Here is a 17,376-nt window from a genome sequence, read left to right on the forward strand (position 1 = left end):
AGAATGAATCAGAGGAAACAGGCTTCTACTCTCTTTATTGCTGAACTTGACGGGGATACATGAAACCACAATGCATCCTCTAAATGTAAACACAAGTCCAGTTATGAATCCACAGCTTTCTGTCACGGTTTAACAAACTGTACTTTACACACACAGCAGGGAATGACAGCGGTCCTTCCTATTGGTCACATTTCTGAGACACAGAATATGATACAGATGAAATTACAGATGAAATTAAACAAGAAAATGCTTTTTATGAAGCTGTATAAAAGGGAGAGAATGACTGTGGTTGACAGAATAATCTGCAAATTGCAAAAGAAAAACGGGAGCAGAAAGAATACATTTTAAACCCTGCTTTGATTGAAGAACATCACCAGCTTTAAAAACAAATGTGTGTATACAACATGAAGGAAAATACATTTTAAAGTGTTTGTAGAGTCCTGTGTCCAAAGCATTGTGTGTGTCTTTTCCCTTTTACAAACAAGGTCAAACTTCTTTTAATCTTGAATAAATAAATAAATAAAAGGTCTCAACAGTCTGCTGTGTGAAACTATTGCTGTTTCAAATGGTCCCTTTAGCACTAACATGCTTTATAATCACAGTAGTTTATTTGTCCTAGTTTACAAGCTGTACTGTATGATAAATGTGTCTGTCAGGAACTGTGGGAACGTGGGATAGAAGGAGAACGGGTTTAATAAGATACGACTCAGCCAGAAACTCAAACAGAAGAGAATCAGTTTGAAATATTCAGGCTGATCAGATCATATCAGTTTATAACACAGAACAGACAAAAAGAGGGACATTTCTGTTATACTTCCATTGAAGTATCAGATGACTGCGTGGGATATGAAGGTATTATCTTATTAAGAAACTTGCCTGGATACTGATCAGATTTGTTAAGTCAGAGGAGCATTTTTTGTTATAAATATCTGTGGTGTTTCAGGATTCAGTGAAACGTTTCACACAAAGGAAAAGTCAAATAAGAGAAATAGAGAGTGTTTCACTTCATATATCAACCAGCCTGAGAGACCAGAACAATTGAAGAAGTCTGTTTTATTTGCTCTGACAGATGAGTCTCTCTTTCATTCTGTTTGCTTCTCCATCAGGTCATGCCAAACAACCTGATTTATTATGTTGAGGCAAAATGAATTAGACGTTGGAAGTAGCTCCCCAGCAGCCTATACCTCTAAGGCAAATGTTTCTTTGCTCTCATTGGTTGTAGGTTTCACAACTTTTTGGTGCCTCCCCACTGATGATGCAGCTTGGAAATGGTTTAGTAAACACACTTTGGACTGAGTTTAGTTATGAATCACTAGGTTAGGGGTGCTGTTCCTTTATTGTTTGGTTTGGATGAGTAAGTGTAGTTAGTCAGGTTTAATGTTCATTCCTTTACACTGATTAGAAAGTACGTTTTTGAAAACACTTATCTAGAGTCCTTCTGTTTTACTTTATCTTTGCACTCGTTGGTCCTTTCAGTCTGCCTCACTTTTTGTTATGCATCACAACTTCTTCTGCTTCTTTAGTAATAAATAACTTTAAACTCAACATCTGCTTTTTATGTTGCCTCCCTTTCCGGGTTGTAACAGAAATCAAAATTGTAAAACAAACTAAACTAAACTCTGGGCCTGATTCAGGTAAGGATTGTGTGGCTTTTGTGCCCACTAAACCTGTGCAAAAAGACACCGTCTACTTCACCAAACACATGCAAAGGGTTAAATGCTCCCTAACTGCACTGCAGAGCAAACAGCGTCTCTGTACGCCAGCACTGCAAATACTTTCTTGTGTTAATCAAGTGAATTCAATTTTGTAAAATGAAGCTGTATAGATACATTTTAGACGCTTGGGTTAAGGTGGTAAATGATGCAAACCAGCTTTTTCACAGAAAAATAAAATACAAAAATAAGCTGAGAGCATACTCACTATATGTCATGTATCTATTATTATCTTAAAACACGTCCCCTCAGACTGCAGTGACCATGAATGTGAAGTGGATATAAATCAAATGAAATACTTTGTTCTTGATAATATGGACACCATAACCACAAAGCAACACTTCATACATGTGACATGATTCTTTGGTTCAGCTAATGTAATACTTTTTGATTTCCATTTACAATATATCCTATTTTACAAGTCTAACTAATACATTTAAGAAAATCTAATATAAATATACTTCACAGAATAAAGTGGTCACGCTGAAACTGCAGTTCAGGGCAGCAAATTGGAGTTGACTAGAAATCAGCAAAAACACAAAAAAAAACTCTGATTGAGCTGAATTTCTAACAGTAAACATCATAATGCTGAAAATCAGAAGAAAAAATCTGAGCCTGAAACAGTGCTACATTATTGTTGTCTCTGTTAAAAAGAAGAAGCAGAAAACAGATTCATTGTGATTTTTGTGTTTGGGTGCCTAAAGGTGAATAGTATTTCTTTAGTCCAGCAGAGTATGGGGCAGATGGAGGATTGTGTGACGGCTGGATGAGGACGAGGAGAACCTTGTTTATGTCAGTCCAATTTCCTCCAGCACGCTGCGTGGGGTCTCTGCTTCCTGTGGAGGGAGACATGAACCACAAGTCCTGTGAAGAGCACGCTGAGCTACACAACACACACACACACTGACACACAGCGTACAACACACACACACACACACACACACTGACACACAGCGTACAACACACACACACACACACACACACACACACACACACACACACACACTGACACACAGCGCACAACACACACACACACACACACACACACACACTGACACACAGCGTACAACACACACACACACACACACACACACACTGACACACAGCGTACAACACACACACACACACACACACACACACTGACACACAGCGTACAACACACACACACACACACACACACACACACACACACACAGACTGACACACAGCGTACAGCAGGTTTAACAACAGCAGAGATACTCAAATGAACACACACACAGGAACACTGTGAGGCAACGTTTCACATGGTGTAATGTCAGGGTGTAACTGTATCCGCTTTGTGAAAACAGTCAAACAATCATATGTTCTATTCTGAATCGTTTTTGGAAATTAAATGCTGTAATTTGTGACCAAAGTTTCCAACTATAGATCAATATATTTACGTCACACTACATGACAAAAAGGAATTTAAGAACAGTTGAATGTTGGCAATTTATGCCACAAGTTGTGTTTAAATGTGCAAAGCAACATTAGAGCTGTCAAAACAACGCGTTCATCTTGATTAACTGAAGGGAAGCAGCTTGATCAGATTCAAGTTAAAAGAGAATTTACTCTTGATAACACAACAAACAGAGTCAAATTAAAATGTGGAAACAGGGTTATGCAGTCAATCTACATATCTCATATTTAATCAATAAATGTGATTTATAGGGATTAATTCATACCAAAGCCTGTAATTAAAAAGATTAACAGCTCTAGTTTACATCCACATTTAGCCTTTTCACTGCAGGTGTATTGTTAGGGGGGATTCCTTTGTGTTCATAACTTCATCTAAATGTTGATTAGCGGAGTGGCAGAAACTAATGACTGACGAGGGAATTGAGTTATGCACCCCCCCCCCCCCCCATGTATCATCTAATGTTGCCCCAGATTGGTTTATATTGAATTTCAATGGAAGCTTGGGGCTTTTCATGAAGACACTTAAACACAAAGACAAAAATTAACATGACAAATCCTTTATGATGAGCTCATCCTTCAAACCCTTTTTTTTGGGGGGGGAATTATTTGTGAATGTATTTTTAACTTTGTTACACCTGCATTAATCAATAAATGTAATATTTATATGCACACATAAACAAAAAACAAAACTAGATGAAAGACAGATGACCATATTGAAAAACACCTTTCAAGGCAGACCATTTTTTTTGGGGGTCAAAGCAGGAAAAGCGAAGGTGTGAACAATGACATAAATAATGGCTCCATTCCATTTAGTGTGTCAGTAATCAGTCAGTGATTGAGCTTCACAATGTTACACTGAAATGGAATGCTGCCATCAGTGATTTGCTTGGCTGGCTAACACACCAGACTGATTTGAACACGTGGGAGACCACAGACATGAGGACAGGTTCATCTGATTTTTAACACTGTAATCCTCAGAACACTCAAACTAGACGATTCAGCCCCCGACCGCAAGAGCACACACCCGCCGTTAACTGTTTTACAGTGTCGATTCCAAGAATACAGAGAAGCTCATGTGATCAAACATGACTTCAGGATTTAAAATATGGAACACGATCGATGTCTTCAGCTGGCTGTCCTGGCGTCTGTTCTATTTTGAAGCGAAAAAAAAAGAGAAACATTTTTTGAGTGAAATCCTGCTGAGACAACATATCGGTAAGGCTTATACGTTTGGCTCTTTCCACTTGGCTCGGGGGACACAGCGGTCTATGTTCACCGCCATGTTTGTGAGCTGTCAAAGGACGCAACATCCAGTTGATGATTCTAGCTATTGCGGGTATTTGAAGCAGCTATACTGGAATCGTAAATAGGATCAATAAAATAATCGTGTTGACACAGCACACTTGAGGATTATTTGGACAAATTATCGGTTGCAAAGCCATTAATCAGGCCACGCCCCCCAAAATGTCAGGGGGGGGGGCTAAAATCAGGCGTAAATTGGTCGTGTGTAGCCAGCTTCAATCACAATGCGTGCTGTCAATGATTGAATTGCCAACGACCAATGAATCTGTTTTCTCTTTTTTCTGTGTAGCAGCCGAGCTAACAAGTCACAAATCATACAACAACAAAGACACTATGAAGGATGCTGTGAGAAAGAGAAGCACTTACTTTGGCATCCTAAAACAAGGTTGAGCACAAAGTAAAGGAGAGGAGTCACATCAGAGCAGCAGACTGAAAAACCGACTTTATGTAAGAGGGAAGAAAAAAAAAAGAACAGCTCACTTCTGCACACTGACTTCTGAAGTGTCGTTTCATTTTCAGAGTAAAATGTTTTCAGCCCAAAACGTAAACTTTGAATTATTCACCAATTATAGACTTCTCACTCCAAGGGTGGATTTTGCTGGAATGACAAATCCCTCGTTTATTAGTATGTAGGCTAAACATCTTCATCTGCAAAAACAAAGGAGCTCAGCAGCATTCAGCAGAGAGGGCATCAAGTTAGTTTAATGGTTTTATCAGTAAGATAATGAAATGACTGAACAGACATCATAAAAACAGTTTGTATAAAGGAAAGACAACAGAGAGCTTATATGACAAAGAATCATAAAGAATTTATTATTTCAGTTATATACAATAATAAAATATCTGCAAAGTATCATGACAGTCTTTAGAAGGAAACAAAACATTAAAGTGCTGTAATTAAGTGGGTATTTAATGATTCATTAATAAGAATAACTTCTATTTAAAGGGTGTTTAAATGTTGATAGTTATGACAATTATCAGGAAGTAAAAAGCCGAAGAGCTTCAGTTAAATCAGTGCAAACACAAACATTTCTTTAACATTCTTTGCATTAAACTACTTACCTGGAGAGGTTATTTAAAACAGAGATAATCAGGGTCTTTAAATAATTTAAAAGTCTTTTAGTCTGTGCTGTGGTCTGAGCTAGGATTATTTTAATCATCATAACAACGACTTGAGAACTATAGAATATAAATACCTACGATTAAACACATGATATGAAGTGAAGCTGTACATGACATGAGACAGACTGCTACTACTCCCATAAATACACAAACCAAATGAAGAAGGGAAACACCAGACTGGTAATGCAGTTAACCTCCCTCATGGCTGATGATGTCACACACAAAAACACGACCATCAAGGAGCCATTAAGTGAAGACAATACTGGCTGGATGAACACGTTTAAGACAAAATAACGACTGACTGTGAAGGAGATTAACCTGGGATCTAACACAAGAAACACTAAGAATTCAGCTGATCAGAGTGTGTTATCAAGAGAGAGTGTTTACATGAATACTCGTGCCTTTCAGTCAGACACATTTGTGCACACACAGAGGATGAAGACTTTCTTCACCTGGTCTTAGAAGCATGGATAAACATAAATGGAAAAATGGATTAAAAAAAAAAAAATCAAACATCACTGTTGTCTTCAGATGCTAACCCTAGATTTGCAAACCTTTTCTCTTTCTCTTTCATCATGTTCAGTCCCTCTAGGGGTTTGCAGACTTCTGTGATCGTTTGAGCCTAAAATGCCAAACTTTAAGGATCTCTTTTTAAAGTTGAAATGTTTTCAGGTCTTACTTCTGTGTAACATCTACTCTGAGAGATGTGATCAAACACTTTCATAATGGCCATCTGTTGGCTGAGCTGGATGTTTGTCTTCATCACTTCTGCTAAATTTCTCTCAAAAAAATCAAAAGATTTAATGAAACTAAAGTTGATCGCCATTAAAAAACTAATTTTGCCCTCAGTTGCCCGTTGTATCCTATGCAAACACTAATCTACGTGTCTTTGACGACAGTAGAGTCACACTTTTCTTCTTGTTATTTGGGTCTCTGTGTGATTTTGAATATCAAAGAGGTGAGTTTGGTGGCGTACATGTTGACGCCTGTGTCTGGAAAAGGTTGAGATCGGCCAAAGATGCAATATTGTGAAAATGGCCCAGGGATTGAGTTTGCATGAATTTGCTGAGCTGTGCCAAAACACAACAAAATGGACTGACTTTACCCATAACTATTTTTTTTCTTTTAACCTTCCTAAACTTAAAATTTGGGCACCAAACTAATTGTTCAGGCTGAGGGAAGATTTTAGTTTTGGCAACATTAGAAAGCCGCAGATCACTTTTGTGTCTCACATTGCTTGCACCATTAATGCAAATTTGTGATTTATAAATGAAGCTATGTAAATACATTTTAACAAACTTTGAGGTCAGAATGGCACACAAAGCAACCCTGACTTTGAAAGTAGAAATAAAAAAGGTGGAGAAATGGTGCAATGAAACAAACCATTAGAGGACAAATGACAGTCATTTTCTGGATATATCACCATAGACTATATCAATTATAGAATTCAGACAAAATGTGTGAAAAACTTGCACGGATCTCCTCGTACATTGTGCTATAAGAAATGTCTTATCCAATGTACATTTTACTTCTTAAACTTTATGCCATCATGACTGTCATGTATCTGGTTGAATTGTGAGCTCAGAATATTTTTGACATCCTCCGCACAATGACAGTGAGAGGTGTGGAGGGTGCAGACAGAAAGGTGTCAGGCACTGAGGAGCTCAGCATGCAGGGTGGAGAGCAGCAGCAGCAGGAGCAGTGATGGCAGCCAGTCAGTACACAGGCACATTAAAGTACTCATGACGGGGCTGAGGGAGAGAAACACACAGCTTAGAGAACAACACAACATCCAGTGACAGCAGCCGCCTCGTTCAGAGACTTTATTCACATGCAGGAAACAGTGCAGCAGGTTGGAGGAGGGTCACTGCAAACACACTACACTCAAACACAAACAAACATTTCTAGTAAAGAAACTCGACTTTTTAAAGGTTGGATACACTTAGGAAACAAACTCCATGGATGAAACTCTTGTGTGAGGAAATCCATCTACCCTGTTTTCAGCTGGCTGTCTCTTTGCTAAAGCTTCATATTAGTTTACAGAATAAGAGAGGCATTAATCAAATCATCTCATCCTGAACAGAGAATCAAATCAGCATAATAAAAAAAAAATTCTTCATTTGACTTGATTTTTTATTACCTTCCCTACTTACCTGATCTAAAGCACATTCAAGACTGCTTTCATGTCTGCGTTTGACATTCAGCAGTCATTTGATTACATTTGCTCAGATTGAACTCCGATTTTTCATGTCTTCATTAAATTGTGCCCTGAAGTCTAAGTAAAAAAAAAAAGAAAACCCTTCAAAAAAAAGTGTCTCCTGAACAGTTCAGATTTCTTCATAATTGAGATGGCTTAAACAATTTGTAAATGAAAACACTTGGGACATAAATTGTAACACTTTGAACAATATACAGCATCATTGTATTTATTTTTTAAAAGCACTAAGGATGTAATGAAACCAGAAATGTAAACTTTGATATGATACTAAGACAATCTAGCAATATTGATGCTTGTTTTGAAACTACAAGTCCAAGGCCCTTCAATTTTTAGAAACAATGTGCCAAAAGTTGAAGCAAAGGTTTGCACACTGTCTTCATTGAACAATGTTGTTTCAGCACCAAATGTTGTCAATGTATTTGTGTAATTAAAGGAGTGTCTCCTGTGCTGTCACCTCCTCTGCTCTTCTTCTGCTTGAAAGAGACAAACGCACATTTGACATCTTGATGAGACACAAACATCAGTGTTTGCCGACATGTGAATTTAAATAGACCTCAGCTGCTCGCTCTCTTTTGCTTAAAAGCTACAGTTTGATACTACTGGTCCTTATGATAACAGATACTGATTTCTTTTAAATCATTTGTTATCAAAACATATTTTGCCAAGCTTACAGGGCTCAGAGTCAAAGTATCTATCATACAACCTGCAGAAATGTAATCATATAAAACACATGGAGCATCGGGTAGAGATGACGGTGACAATGAAATGTTACACTAATAGACTAAGACACACAATCTCTTCAATACAAACACGTATGGTCAACAGTGGAGGGACTAACTAGAGACATGAGGGCAGGAACACGGTCTTTACCAGCAGGATCTGAGCTACACACAGACTGATGCAGACGACTGGGACACGTTATGACTACAGGGCTCTATCAGTGAATCCACAGACACAGAGAAATCACCTCAGCTGGTCTGGAAAAGACCAGAAGACTCAGAGACCATGTTTGGGACCATCACACCTGGGAGGCAAACATTGTAGAAGTGAGCAAATGGAACAAAGCAGCACTGTTTTCTCAGGGTGACTCTACAGTATCTACATGTCTACAGTACGAGCTGGGGGAGCCTCCATCACTGTAACAACACCCTCTTTATGAGGATGTCTGATCTGAGTTCACCTCGGAGGTCTTACAGAGCTGAGCTGAGCTGGGCAGGAGATCCTCTGAGACTTTGTTATTTTAAAAGACCATCTGCTCACTGGCAGCAAAGTAATGTCCGGCTCCTGAGAAATGTTTCATTAAAGGCTTATTAAAATGACTGCAGTCCAATCCCCTGTGGTATGTTTTCTGTGTAATTACTTCACTCTGTTGCTCTAATGCTTTAAAACCAGAGGCACTCTTCCAAATGTGTCCCTAAAAAGTCAACTCTGACAACAACAACTTTACCTCTAATCATTAAACTCCAAATATCTTCTGTATGCCTTTTCAAAAGTCTGACACATCTTGTCCATTTTCTACATTTCTTTTTGTCACTCTGGTGTTTTATTAGAGTAGATAAGAGTAGATTGGGTCTCTAGAGAACAGATACCTGATAGTCCATCTGTCTGATAATCAATGAGCAGCTACACAGCTACTATCATGGCTAATGTTGGCTTATTTCAGAACCAACATTATTTCAGGTGCATTTAAACCAGTGTTTCTCAACTGGTGGGTTGGGACCCAAAAGTGGATCGCAGCGCCATTTTCAGTGGGTAGCTAATGTGTACCTGGAAAACATATGTCAACACAAGTCTATGAGGCGCTTTTGGAACACGTTTGTTTTGTCTTGTTTCTTTGTTCTCTCATGTTTTGTTCAGTCTGAGGTCAAAACTGCAACAAATTTGATTGGTTGAAAAATATCAGAAAATTTGGATCAAGACTCTTCATGAAGGAGCTGGTGGTGGGTCCTGAGGTTAGACCAGCTGAGAACCACTGATTTAAACCACATTTAGATTTGTTCTACACTACATCTGTTGCTTTGAATCATCATTGGTTATTTTTCATATTGGTCTATCCTCACGGTTCACATGACTTTATCCATCAAATGTTAATGGATTGTCAGCAGGCCTCACTTTGCTTCCCAGCACTCATTAGCTGTGGTCTTATGCTCGATAAGTGATGAAATGTTGAGGAGTTCATACAACACTCCTGTGTGACTGTGTGTATCGAGGTGTTTGCCTCTTGTCAGAGTAAAACACATTAAAAATACATGCGTGTTCTTTTCATAGACTAAATCAATTCTAAACAGTGACTCGTTCAAATGGCTCCCCTTTAGTAAGACTCAATATTTCCATTAAATTAGAAATCTTTACTTCGACATATTTACGGTCTCAATAAAGAAAAGGGTACAAAAAAACGTTTGGAATTGCTCCAGTAGTTTAGTAGTTAGCCAGCAGTTACATAACAAGACACTGGCAATAACAAAGAGAATCTGTACAGAGATAGAGAGATCTTTTTTTTGTCTAGTTGAGAACCTGATTTTGAAATCACAAGCAGCAGTCACTCTCTTCAAAACTACCAGACTCCATCGACAAAAACAAGAACCTTAGCTCGCAGAACTCAGGAATTTTCTTGTTTCAGTAACCGAATTCTGGTTAAGTTCACTTGATGGTGTTATTGTCTACTGTTGGATTTAAGATAACTATTTAAAAAAAAAAGAAGTTGTTAAAAATAACTCAAATAAACTCAGATTACGACGTTCAACTCCGGTGTCCTGCAAGACAATGTTCCTGTTTTAGCCAGTGGAGTGTGGTAGCTTTGAAAAGAGGGATGGAACGACTTTGTGGATAAAATAATATCATTTTCCTAACTTCGTTGCACACTGAAAATAACTTTACTGTATTTTATTGCTCGCTCACAATAAAATACAGTAAAGTTATTTTCAGTGTGCCACTCTGTTGTGATTTATTTTTCATGGTATAACCGTGCGCACCTGAGATCATATAAGCTGCGAGTGTGCACAGGGTACCATGGCCATTTAGAATATTATTTTCCTCTTAAAAAGAAAATATTTGAATGTATGGATCATTTCCATGCTGTTGTCCTAGAGTAAAAAGCAGAGCCTGTCAGTGACAAAAAACAAGAACTTTGAATGGATCTACTCTGATCAGACCCCCATCAGCCCCCAAAGGTGTCATTAAAGACTGTACCGTGGCTGCTAACTGAAGAAGTCTACTGGAGCTAATCCAAAACTTTTAGTGTGTATTAGTCATTAAAATCACCATAAATGTCAAACAAACAGGATTATACAAGAACTACCCTTTAATTACTACAATAAAGATACCTGAAACATTTAAGCTCTTGGTTTAGTTTTATGATATGAGCAGTGACACTGTGTTTTGTTTTCCTTCTGTAAACTACTGTAATCAAGCACCACGCATATGAAATGCTAATGTGTGTGTGTGTGTGTGTGTGTGTGTGTGTGTGTGTGTGTGTGTGGGTGTGTGTGTGTGTGTGTGTGTGTGGGTGTGTGGTCCGAGCAGTGCACACAATGAGGCTTTGTATCTGAGCTGTAACCTGAGCTCCTCTCACTTCAACCATTAAACTAGTCAGTGTTACAGTTCAGTGAAACTTGTAACAAAATATCTGCTCTTTATTCAATTTTTCAGCAGATGTTAATTAAATACAAGGATGTTTTAATAATGTAGACTACAGAGAGTACCTCTAGTCTCAACCATCATGTAGAGGAACTGCTGATGAAGACTTATTGGATCAGAGGGTTAATATAAAGCAGGAAAACAAACCAGTAACTAAATATCTCCCGTGTTGTCCTTCTGACTCTGAAAATATTGCTGTTAATGGTTTGTTGTTTCAGCTGACTCTTCAGGGTTATTTGGGAATCTATTAGTCATCTACCGATCTAACACTACAGCAAGGGTTAAGTTTGACTTCAACAAACGATACCTGAGAACAGGCGCATCTGAAAGTCTATATTCTGCAAATCACAATGGTGAAGAATAGACAGGAAAAGAGAGAGACATATCAGCAGAGATCAAGATTCAAACAAATCAAAAGAAAGACAATAAAGCAGTGAGCAGCCAATGGAAGGAACAATCACAAGAAATGAAAATACACACATTTGTGGGGAAAAAGGTTGCAAAAATCTCTAGAATAATCACATCATACAAATCAATAGGACAGAAGTAAAGGAGGAATCAGAAGCTGTACCAAGAGTCCATCTTTCTTGTGCTGAATTAAACTGACCTAACACACGTTGATGAAGCATCTTTTTAAGTGTTTCTAGCTTTTCTAACTGATTATTCTACTGTATTATGTTTCAAATGTGTGTCAGATATGAGTTAGTTAGTGCCCACACAAACCCAACAATTTGAGCTGGGACTATGACTATTTTTATAGTCAATGAAACATTTGTATTTTTATCAATCAACAGATTAGTTGATGGTCTGTAAAATGTTTGAAGTCTCTCAGATGTCTTTCACTGTTTTAAACCCAAAGATTACTGACATCGAGTTGGAAAGAAACTTAAAAAATATTCACATTGAATAAATAATAATTGGACTTGTTTACTCAGACTAACTCAAGGATTATCTAAATTATTTAAAATTAATTTAACAGCTGATAACTAACAGATTTATTTTTGCAACTCTCAGTTTCAGAGTGCTGATACTTCACATTCAAGGCATGTCTGTCAGATTATTGAGACCGCTGACTGAGGTGGAAACCGGATTTGTGGATAAAAAACTAAATGCCACAAAGTGTAGTGTGAACACAAAATGTAAACATTAAACCCCTCTTTCTGTTACCAGGAGTGAGCACAGACATTACCAGATTCATCGGGGCTGAATTCTTAAGGATTAGAACGTCAAGGGAGTAAGCAGTACTATTGTAAAAAAAATAAAAAATACACGAGAGAACGCACAGAATGGGTTTTGTAGCAGCTCAACCTGCAAAATCAGAAAAATAGAAAGTGTTTATTTCTCAAAGCATCTGCTATGAGAAGAAAAGTATCTGTAACTGCCCTGCAGAGCAAATAATCTCTCTGTACTCTTGTGCCATATGCACTTTAATATATGAGCAACTAATGCAACATATGGTGTTACACTGACTCCTTTCTATGCAAATAAGCCCGACTGCAAGAACTCTCATTCACAAACACCATGGCAAGATTATCTTCAGGGAGTTGCTGGTAACTGAAGCACATGTGTAAGAGGTGTCTCACTCAGACTTGATTGCAGCTGTGATTGAAGCCAGACGAAGGCTTTGTCGGTCAAGGTGTTCTCACTTTTTGATTTAACTACTGTTGACCATTCTAGTGTTGTCTTGGCGTAAACTCATCATTACACTTTGCTTCATGGATTATGTAATCAAATATGTAAAAAAGGCAAATTACACTGGCTGAGCATGTTTTTACTGTAATATCAGTAGTGAAAAATCTTAGGTGAATTAGAACTTGACGAGGTAGATAACGTATGCAAGTCATGGTGCTGTCCTCTCTTTGTGAATTCATCCCTCAGACTCTGATCCACTGCTCTCTCTCTCTCTCTTTCAAACTGGCTTTGATCTGAATTTCACAAATGTCGACAGTGTTGCAGTGGAGAGTGGGGGCAGATTACTAATGATGCCGGAGCAGGAGAGAGGAACTCATTAGTATGACACTGCCTTTGTTCCCACATCGATATCATTTAAAAGCCTTACCTCCTGCAGTAAGTCGGCCTGCTCGATGGCCTTTAATACGTTCTTTTTGGACGTTTCCTGAGCCTCGCCGCCCAACAAGAACTCATCCAGGATGAAATAAGCCTTCTCAAAGTTGAAAATGATGTCCAGCTCACACACCTGTTGTCCAGAAATCAAAAGAGCACAACATTAACCGATGGCACAGATACACCACACAGAAGAATAAGAAATGATCAGACAGCAGAAACTCACACTGCCAAAGTATTTGTCCAGCAGCTCCACATATCTGTGGATGATCTCCAGCGTGATGAGCTCGTTGTCCTGGTCCTCTATGGCACAGCAGAAGTACAGACTGGCATATCTGCAACATGTGACAAACGACTTCAACCTGACATCAGCATTTAAAGGTCACATATTAAACCTGTTTTCAACAAGTTTAAATACGTCTCAGTGGTCCGCATTACATGTCTGTGAAGTTTCTTGTTCTAAATCCACTCTGATCCTGTATTTGATCATGTCTCTAAACCCCTCTATTTCAGCTCTGCTCAGAACAGGCTGTTTCTGTGTCTGTACCTTTAAATGTAAATGAGCTGTGTCTGACCACGCCCCTTTCTGGAATAGGATGTCGTTCAGGCATTCTTCCAACATGCCCGATTGTTTACAGTGAAAAGGCAGACTCAGAGGGCAGAACAAACAACCTGGGGGAGGGGTTACTGCCCTTTGTGATGTCATGAAGGGAAAATCTCCAAACGGCCTGTTTGAGCACACATTTTCTGAAACGTTGAGCAGGCAAAAGAGGGAGAGGACGGACTTCTCTCATAACTGGGGGGTTTGTAGACAGAATAAGGACACATATTAGTGTTAGAAAACCATGGTAAAGTGTATTTTTCATAATACAGTATGTGACCTTTACCAAAGACAAAGTGGCACAACAAATTCAGCTTGAAAAAGTAAACAGAAGAAGAGCTGACTTTTTGCACTGTTATCAATTAGACAGGATCTCAAAGTGATTTATTGTGTCTCGGAGCTTACTGCAGGAGTGCTGACACGGCGCTTCTGTTATAATTAAAGATGGCTGTTTACAGTGCACAGGGTATTCATTTAAAAGCCAGCAGCAGGATGCAGGAGGCTGTGCGAGCTAAGCCTCATTCTGCCATGCGTCTTTATCCCTGGTAATCCCTGAGGCATTCTATAAGCATGTGATGATTGGCTAATAAAGGAGCGGGTCAGTTGATCCTTCACAACCAGCAGGGCAGGAGGGCAACATGGAAACGGCTGATGATTCTGTAGAAACAAACTCGACATGGAACTCTGCAACTTATCAACTCTGGTTATTTAGTTCACTTTTTATTCTCAGCTGTTTCACGGTTCTCTACATCCTCATTTGCTGAGTGGATGCAAGGCACGGCCAAGCTCCGGAAACACAAAGACCTCAGCTCACTTGTGTAGCCGTTTGTGGTACAGAGAAGTGAGACAGCACTTTTACTGTCGCTGACTCATATGGAGAGCCAGCAGGCAGTGAAATCTATGAAGAGCCGGTTTCTATCATAATTGGCCTCTCAATGGGGCATTTTTAAACCTGTTGATAAAAATAACAACCAGTGCACATTGAGGGGAACTGCTCTGCATAAACCTGAGTTCATCAGGATATTTAGAGAGATGCAACATTTAGTCAATAAATTGTTTGGACAACTGACTGGAAATTTAGCAGCGATGAATGAGTTTAGTTATCATTTAAGTTAATATTCCTTGTTTCTCTACTTCTCCAACCTCTCAAATGTGAAGACTTGGTGCTTGGCTTTGTTAATGTCAGTGTTGAATGAAAACATTGTCCCTCCGGACGACACCTTTTCATTTTGTCCCATTGCATGTCAAAATATAATCATTTAAAAAGAAAAGTTCAAAATGTCTGTGGCCCCTTCTGTGTCCTCTGAACTGTAATGTCTCAACAATACTGGATTAAAACCGACTCTGACCTCTTCACCTTCAGACAAAATACAAAGAAATAACATCAACACTTTTGAATTTTATTAAGAATCTTTGGAGAACGAGTTGGTCGAAAATAAATAGTGTCACCATTGTTGCATGACAAGATTTTGATGTGGTAGCTTTGGTTACAGATAAAATGACTCTGAATTGGACGTAATAAGACTCTATTAAGATTTTGGAGCCAAAACAAAACTCAGGTATATGAAAGTATAGAAGTGGAAATAAGTAATTACTTTAAACCATATGAATTTTAGTTGTAAACAAATGTGTGTTGTTGTGAAATGGTGCAAAGTCACAGTCTGGTGCGTGCTGTGTTTGTCTGGCCTTGTTGGGTCACTTGGGTTCATAAATAGTCTGCCAACCTGTCTGTTGGCACAGCAACAGGATATAATGAGGCAAAATTAATAGCCTCTTGTTGGCGTCTGCGTGCAGCCATGATGCTCTCGTCTCTTTGAAAACAGTTTGACAGGATGACAGGGATGACAGGTCTATGAATTGCCCGTGGAAGTGTGAAAAACTCTATTCTGTGAGCGCTGAACCACAACACACTCTCCCATAAACACAACCCACTTCTCAACAGTCCACGTCCTCTACCCACCTCTTATATACAATCTTCAGGTCTCTCCACTCCAGGAAGCTGCACATTTTGGGTTTTCGAGCTAGGACCGTCTGCACCAACTCTCTAGTGATCTTCTTTTTCTCCTTATCAGACAATGGCACGTACCATTTCTGAAGCCGCAGCTTTCCTTGCCGACTGAATAAGAGCATGAACTGCATCTGAAACACAGAGATGAGAGGGGGAGCTGTGAAACACAATGAGAGATGATGATGGAAAGGAGGAGTGGGTGGTTTTGAGACATCTGCAGAAAGACAACAAACGCATTTACAACAACACATGTAGTCACTTTTTAAATGAGAAACTCGGATGTAGATATCAATTAATGTGATTGAGTCCAATAGTGGAAGTTTTTGTTTCATATTATATGGGAGGTGTTCAGAAAATTAACAACACGCAGGACTAATCATGCTTATCAAATAATGAGATGAATTCAAAACTAGCCCACAGGATGGTTTTATTATTTAGATTTATTGAGATATTTGTGTCTGCCATGTATGTTCAGTTTACCAAAGAAGATATAAACCATCATTCTATTAATTTACATTTTCTATTTATTTATTTAATCAACAATTTCAAAGCCACATCTCAAAGTTTACAGCACAAACATCAGTGAAACCTTCCCCTCTTCTCCGTTATCAACACCGCGGACGGAAGTAACGTTACCGGTCATCTCAAACCGTTATTCCGCCGTTAGCCTGTTTTATAAACACGACATGCGACCAGGCTTTGAGTCCATTTTAAAAGAAAAGCTGGAATAAAACACACTTGAAACCACTTACCTTGATGAAAACACTGAATTCTCCTCTGAAGAAATGAGCCTCCAACGCCTCCCTGAGACATACGCGGCCGCTTTGCATCGACTTTGTGATTGGTCAATGAAGCGCTCAGATCGATGTTCATTGGTCGACACTTTGTTACAGTCTCCGCCTTTTCGAGGCTTTAACTCAATGTCGGGCATCTGATTGGCTGATGCATGCGTCCATCAAAAAAACAGCCCTAGATAATCCCTCCCATTATGACGCCAAAATCAGGTGCACTGGCTGAATGTTTAAAAAGAGGCGGAATTACCAGAAGCCATAACATGTAAGTTTATTACAGGAACAGGTGTCAAGTGTGATATTAAAATAAAAATAAAAAATGTGTTATTAATTCGGCTCTATAATATTTTATAAATTAACAGGCTGACATGTTTAGAAAGTGAGAAACGAACAGTCAAAAATAAATATTTTGAGAATTTGTGCAATACACTCATTCTCTCTTTCCAGATAAGAGGATTTATATCATTCCCATGTCTTAATGGTTA

At 38.7% G+C, this 17,376-nt stretch overlaps 1 protein-coding gene across 14 annotated transcripts; it reads right to left on the reverse strand.

Moving 5' to 3' along the window:
• Nucleotides 1-18: 18 nt before the first annotated feature.
• LOC109982271 (AP-1 complex subunit sigma-2) lies at nucleotides 19-16,929 on the reverse strand. Of its 14 annotated transcripts, XR_010666560.1 has the most exons (9): nucleotides 16,853-16,929; nucleotides 16,053-16,231; nucleotides 13,718-13,826; nucleotides 13,487-13,624; nucleotides 11,735-11,765; nucleotides 8,759-8,815; nucleotides 5,015-5,049; nucleotides 4,818-4,892; nucleotides 19-2,548 (listed from the first exon to the last, which is right to left on the reverse strand). XR_010666560.1 is itself a non-coding variant. In XM_065956139.1 (7 exons), the coding sequence occupies exons 2-6, from the start codon at nucleotides 16,229-16,231 to the stop codon at nucleotides 8,760-8,762; spliced, it is 513 nt and encodes a 170-aa protein (XP_065812211.1). In that variant the 5' UTR covers nucleotides 16,853-16,929; the 3' UTR covers nucleotides 5,236-7,324; nucleotide 8,759. The 14 variants fall into 14 exon arrangements, 6 of the variants coding, with proteins under 6 accessions (XP_020487100.3, XP_065812211.1, XP_065812212.1 ...); XR_010666564.1 differs by lacking the exon at nucleotides 11,735-11,765; XR_010666559.1 differs by having other exon boundaries at nucleotides 4,818-5,049.
• Between the last annotated feature and the right edge of the window lie 447 nt (nucleotides 16,930-17,376).

The sequence above is a fragment of the Labrus bergylta genome, chromosome 6 (genome assembly GCF_963930695.1).
Source record: "Labrus bergylta chromosome 6, fLabBer1.1, whole genome shotgun sequence".
NCBI lineage: Eukaryota > Metazoa > Chordata > Actinopteri > Labriformes > Labridae > Labrus > Labrus bergylta.

What these genes read in the sequence shown, in the direction of transcription:
- LOC109982271 (XM_065956139.1), bottom strand. Translation starts at nt 16,231, where the DNA reads ATGCAGTTCATGCTCTTATTCAGTCGGCAAGGAAAGCTGCGGCTTCAG. An exon ending in AGGCCGACTTACTGCAGGAG is followed by an intron (nt 11,766 to 13,486) that starts GTAAGGCTTTTA and finishes TGTGATTTGCAG; the next exon opens with AATATAGACTTTCAGATGCG. An exon ending in TCAGATGCGCCTGTTCTCAG is followed by an intron (nt 8,816 to 11,734) that starts GTATCGTTTGTT and finishes TTTGCCTCCCAG; the next exon opens with GTGTGATGGTCCCAAACATG.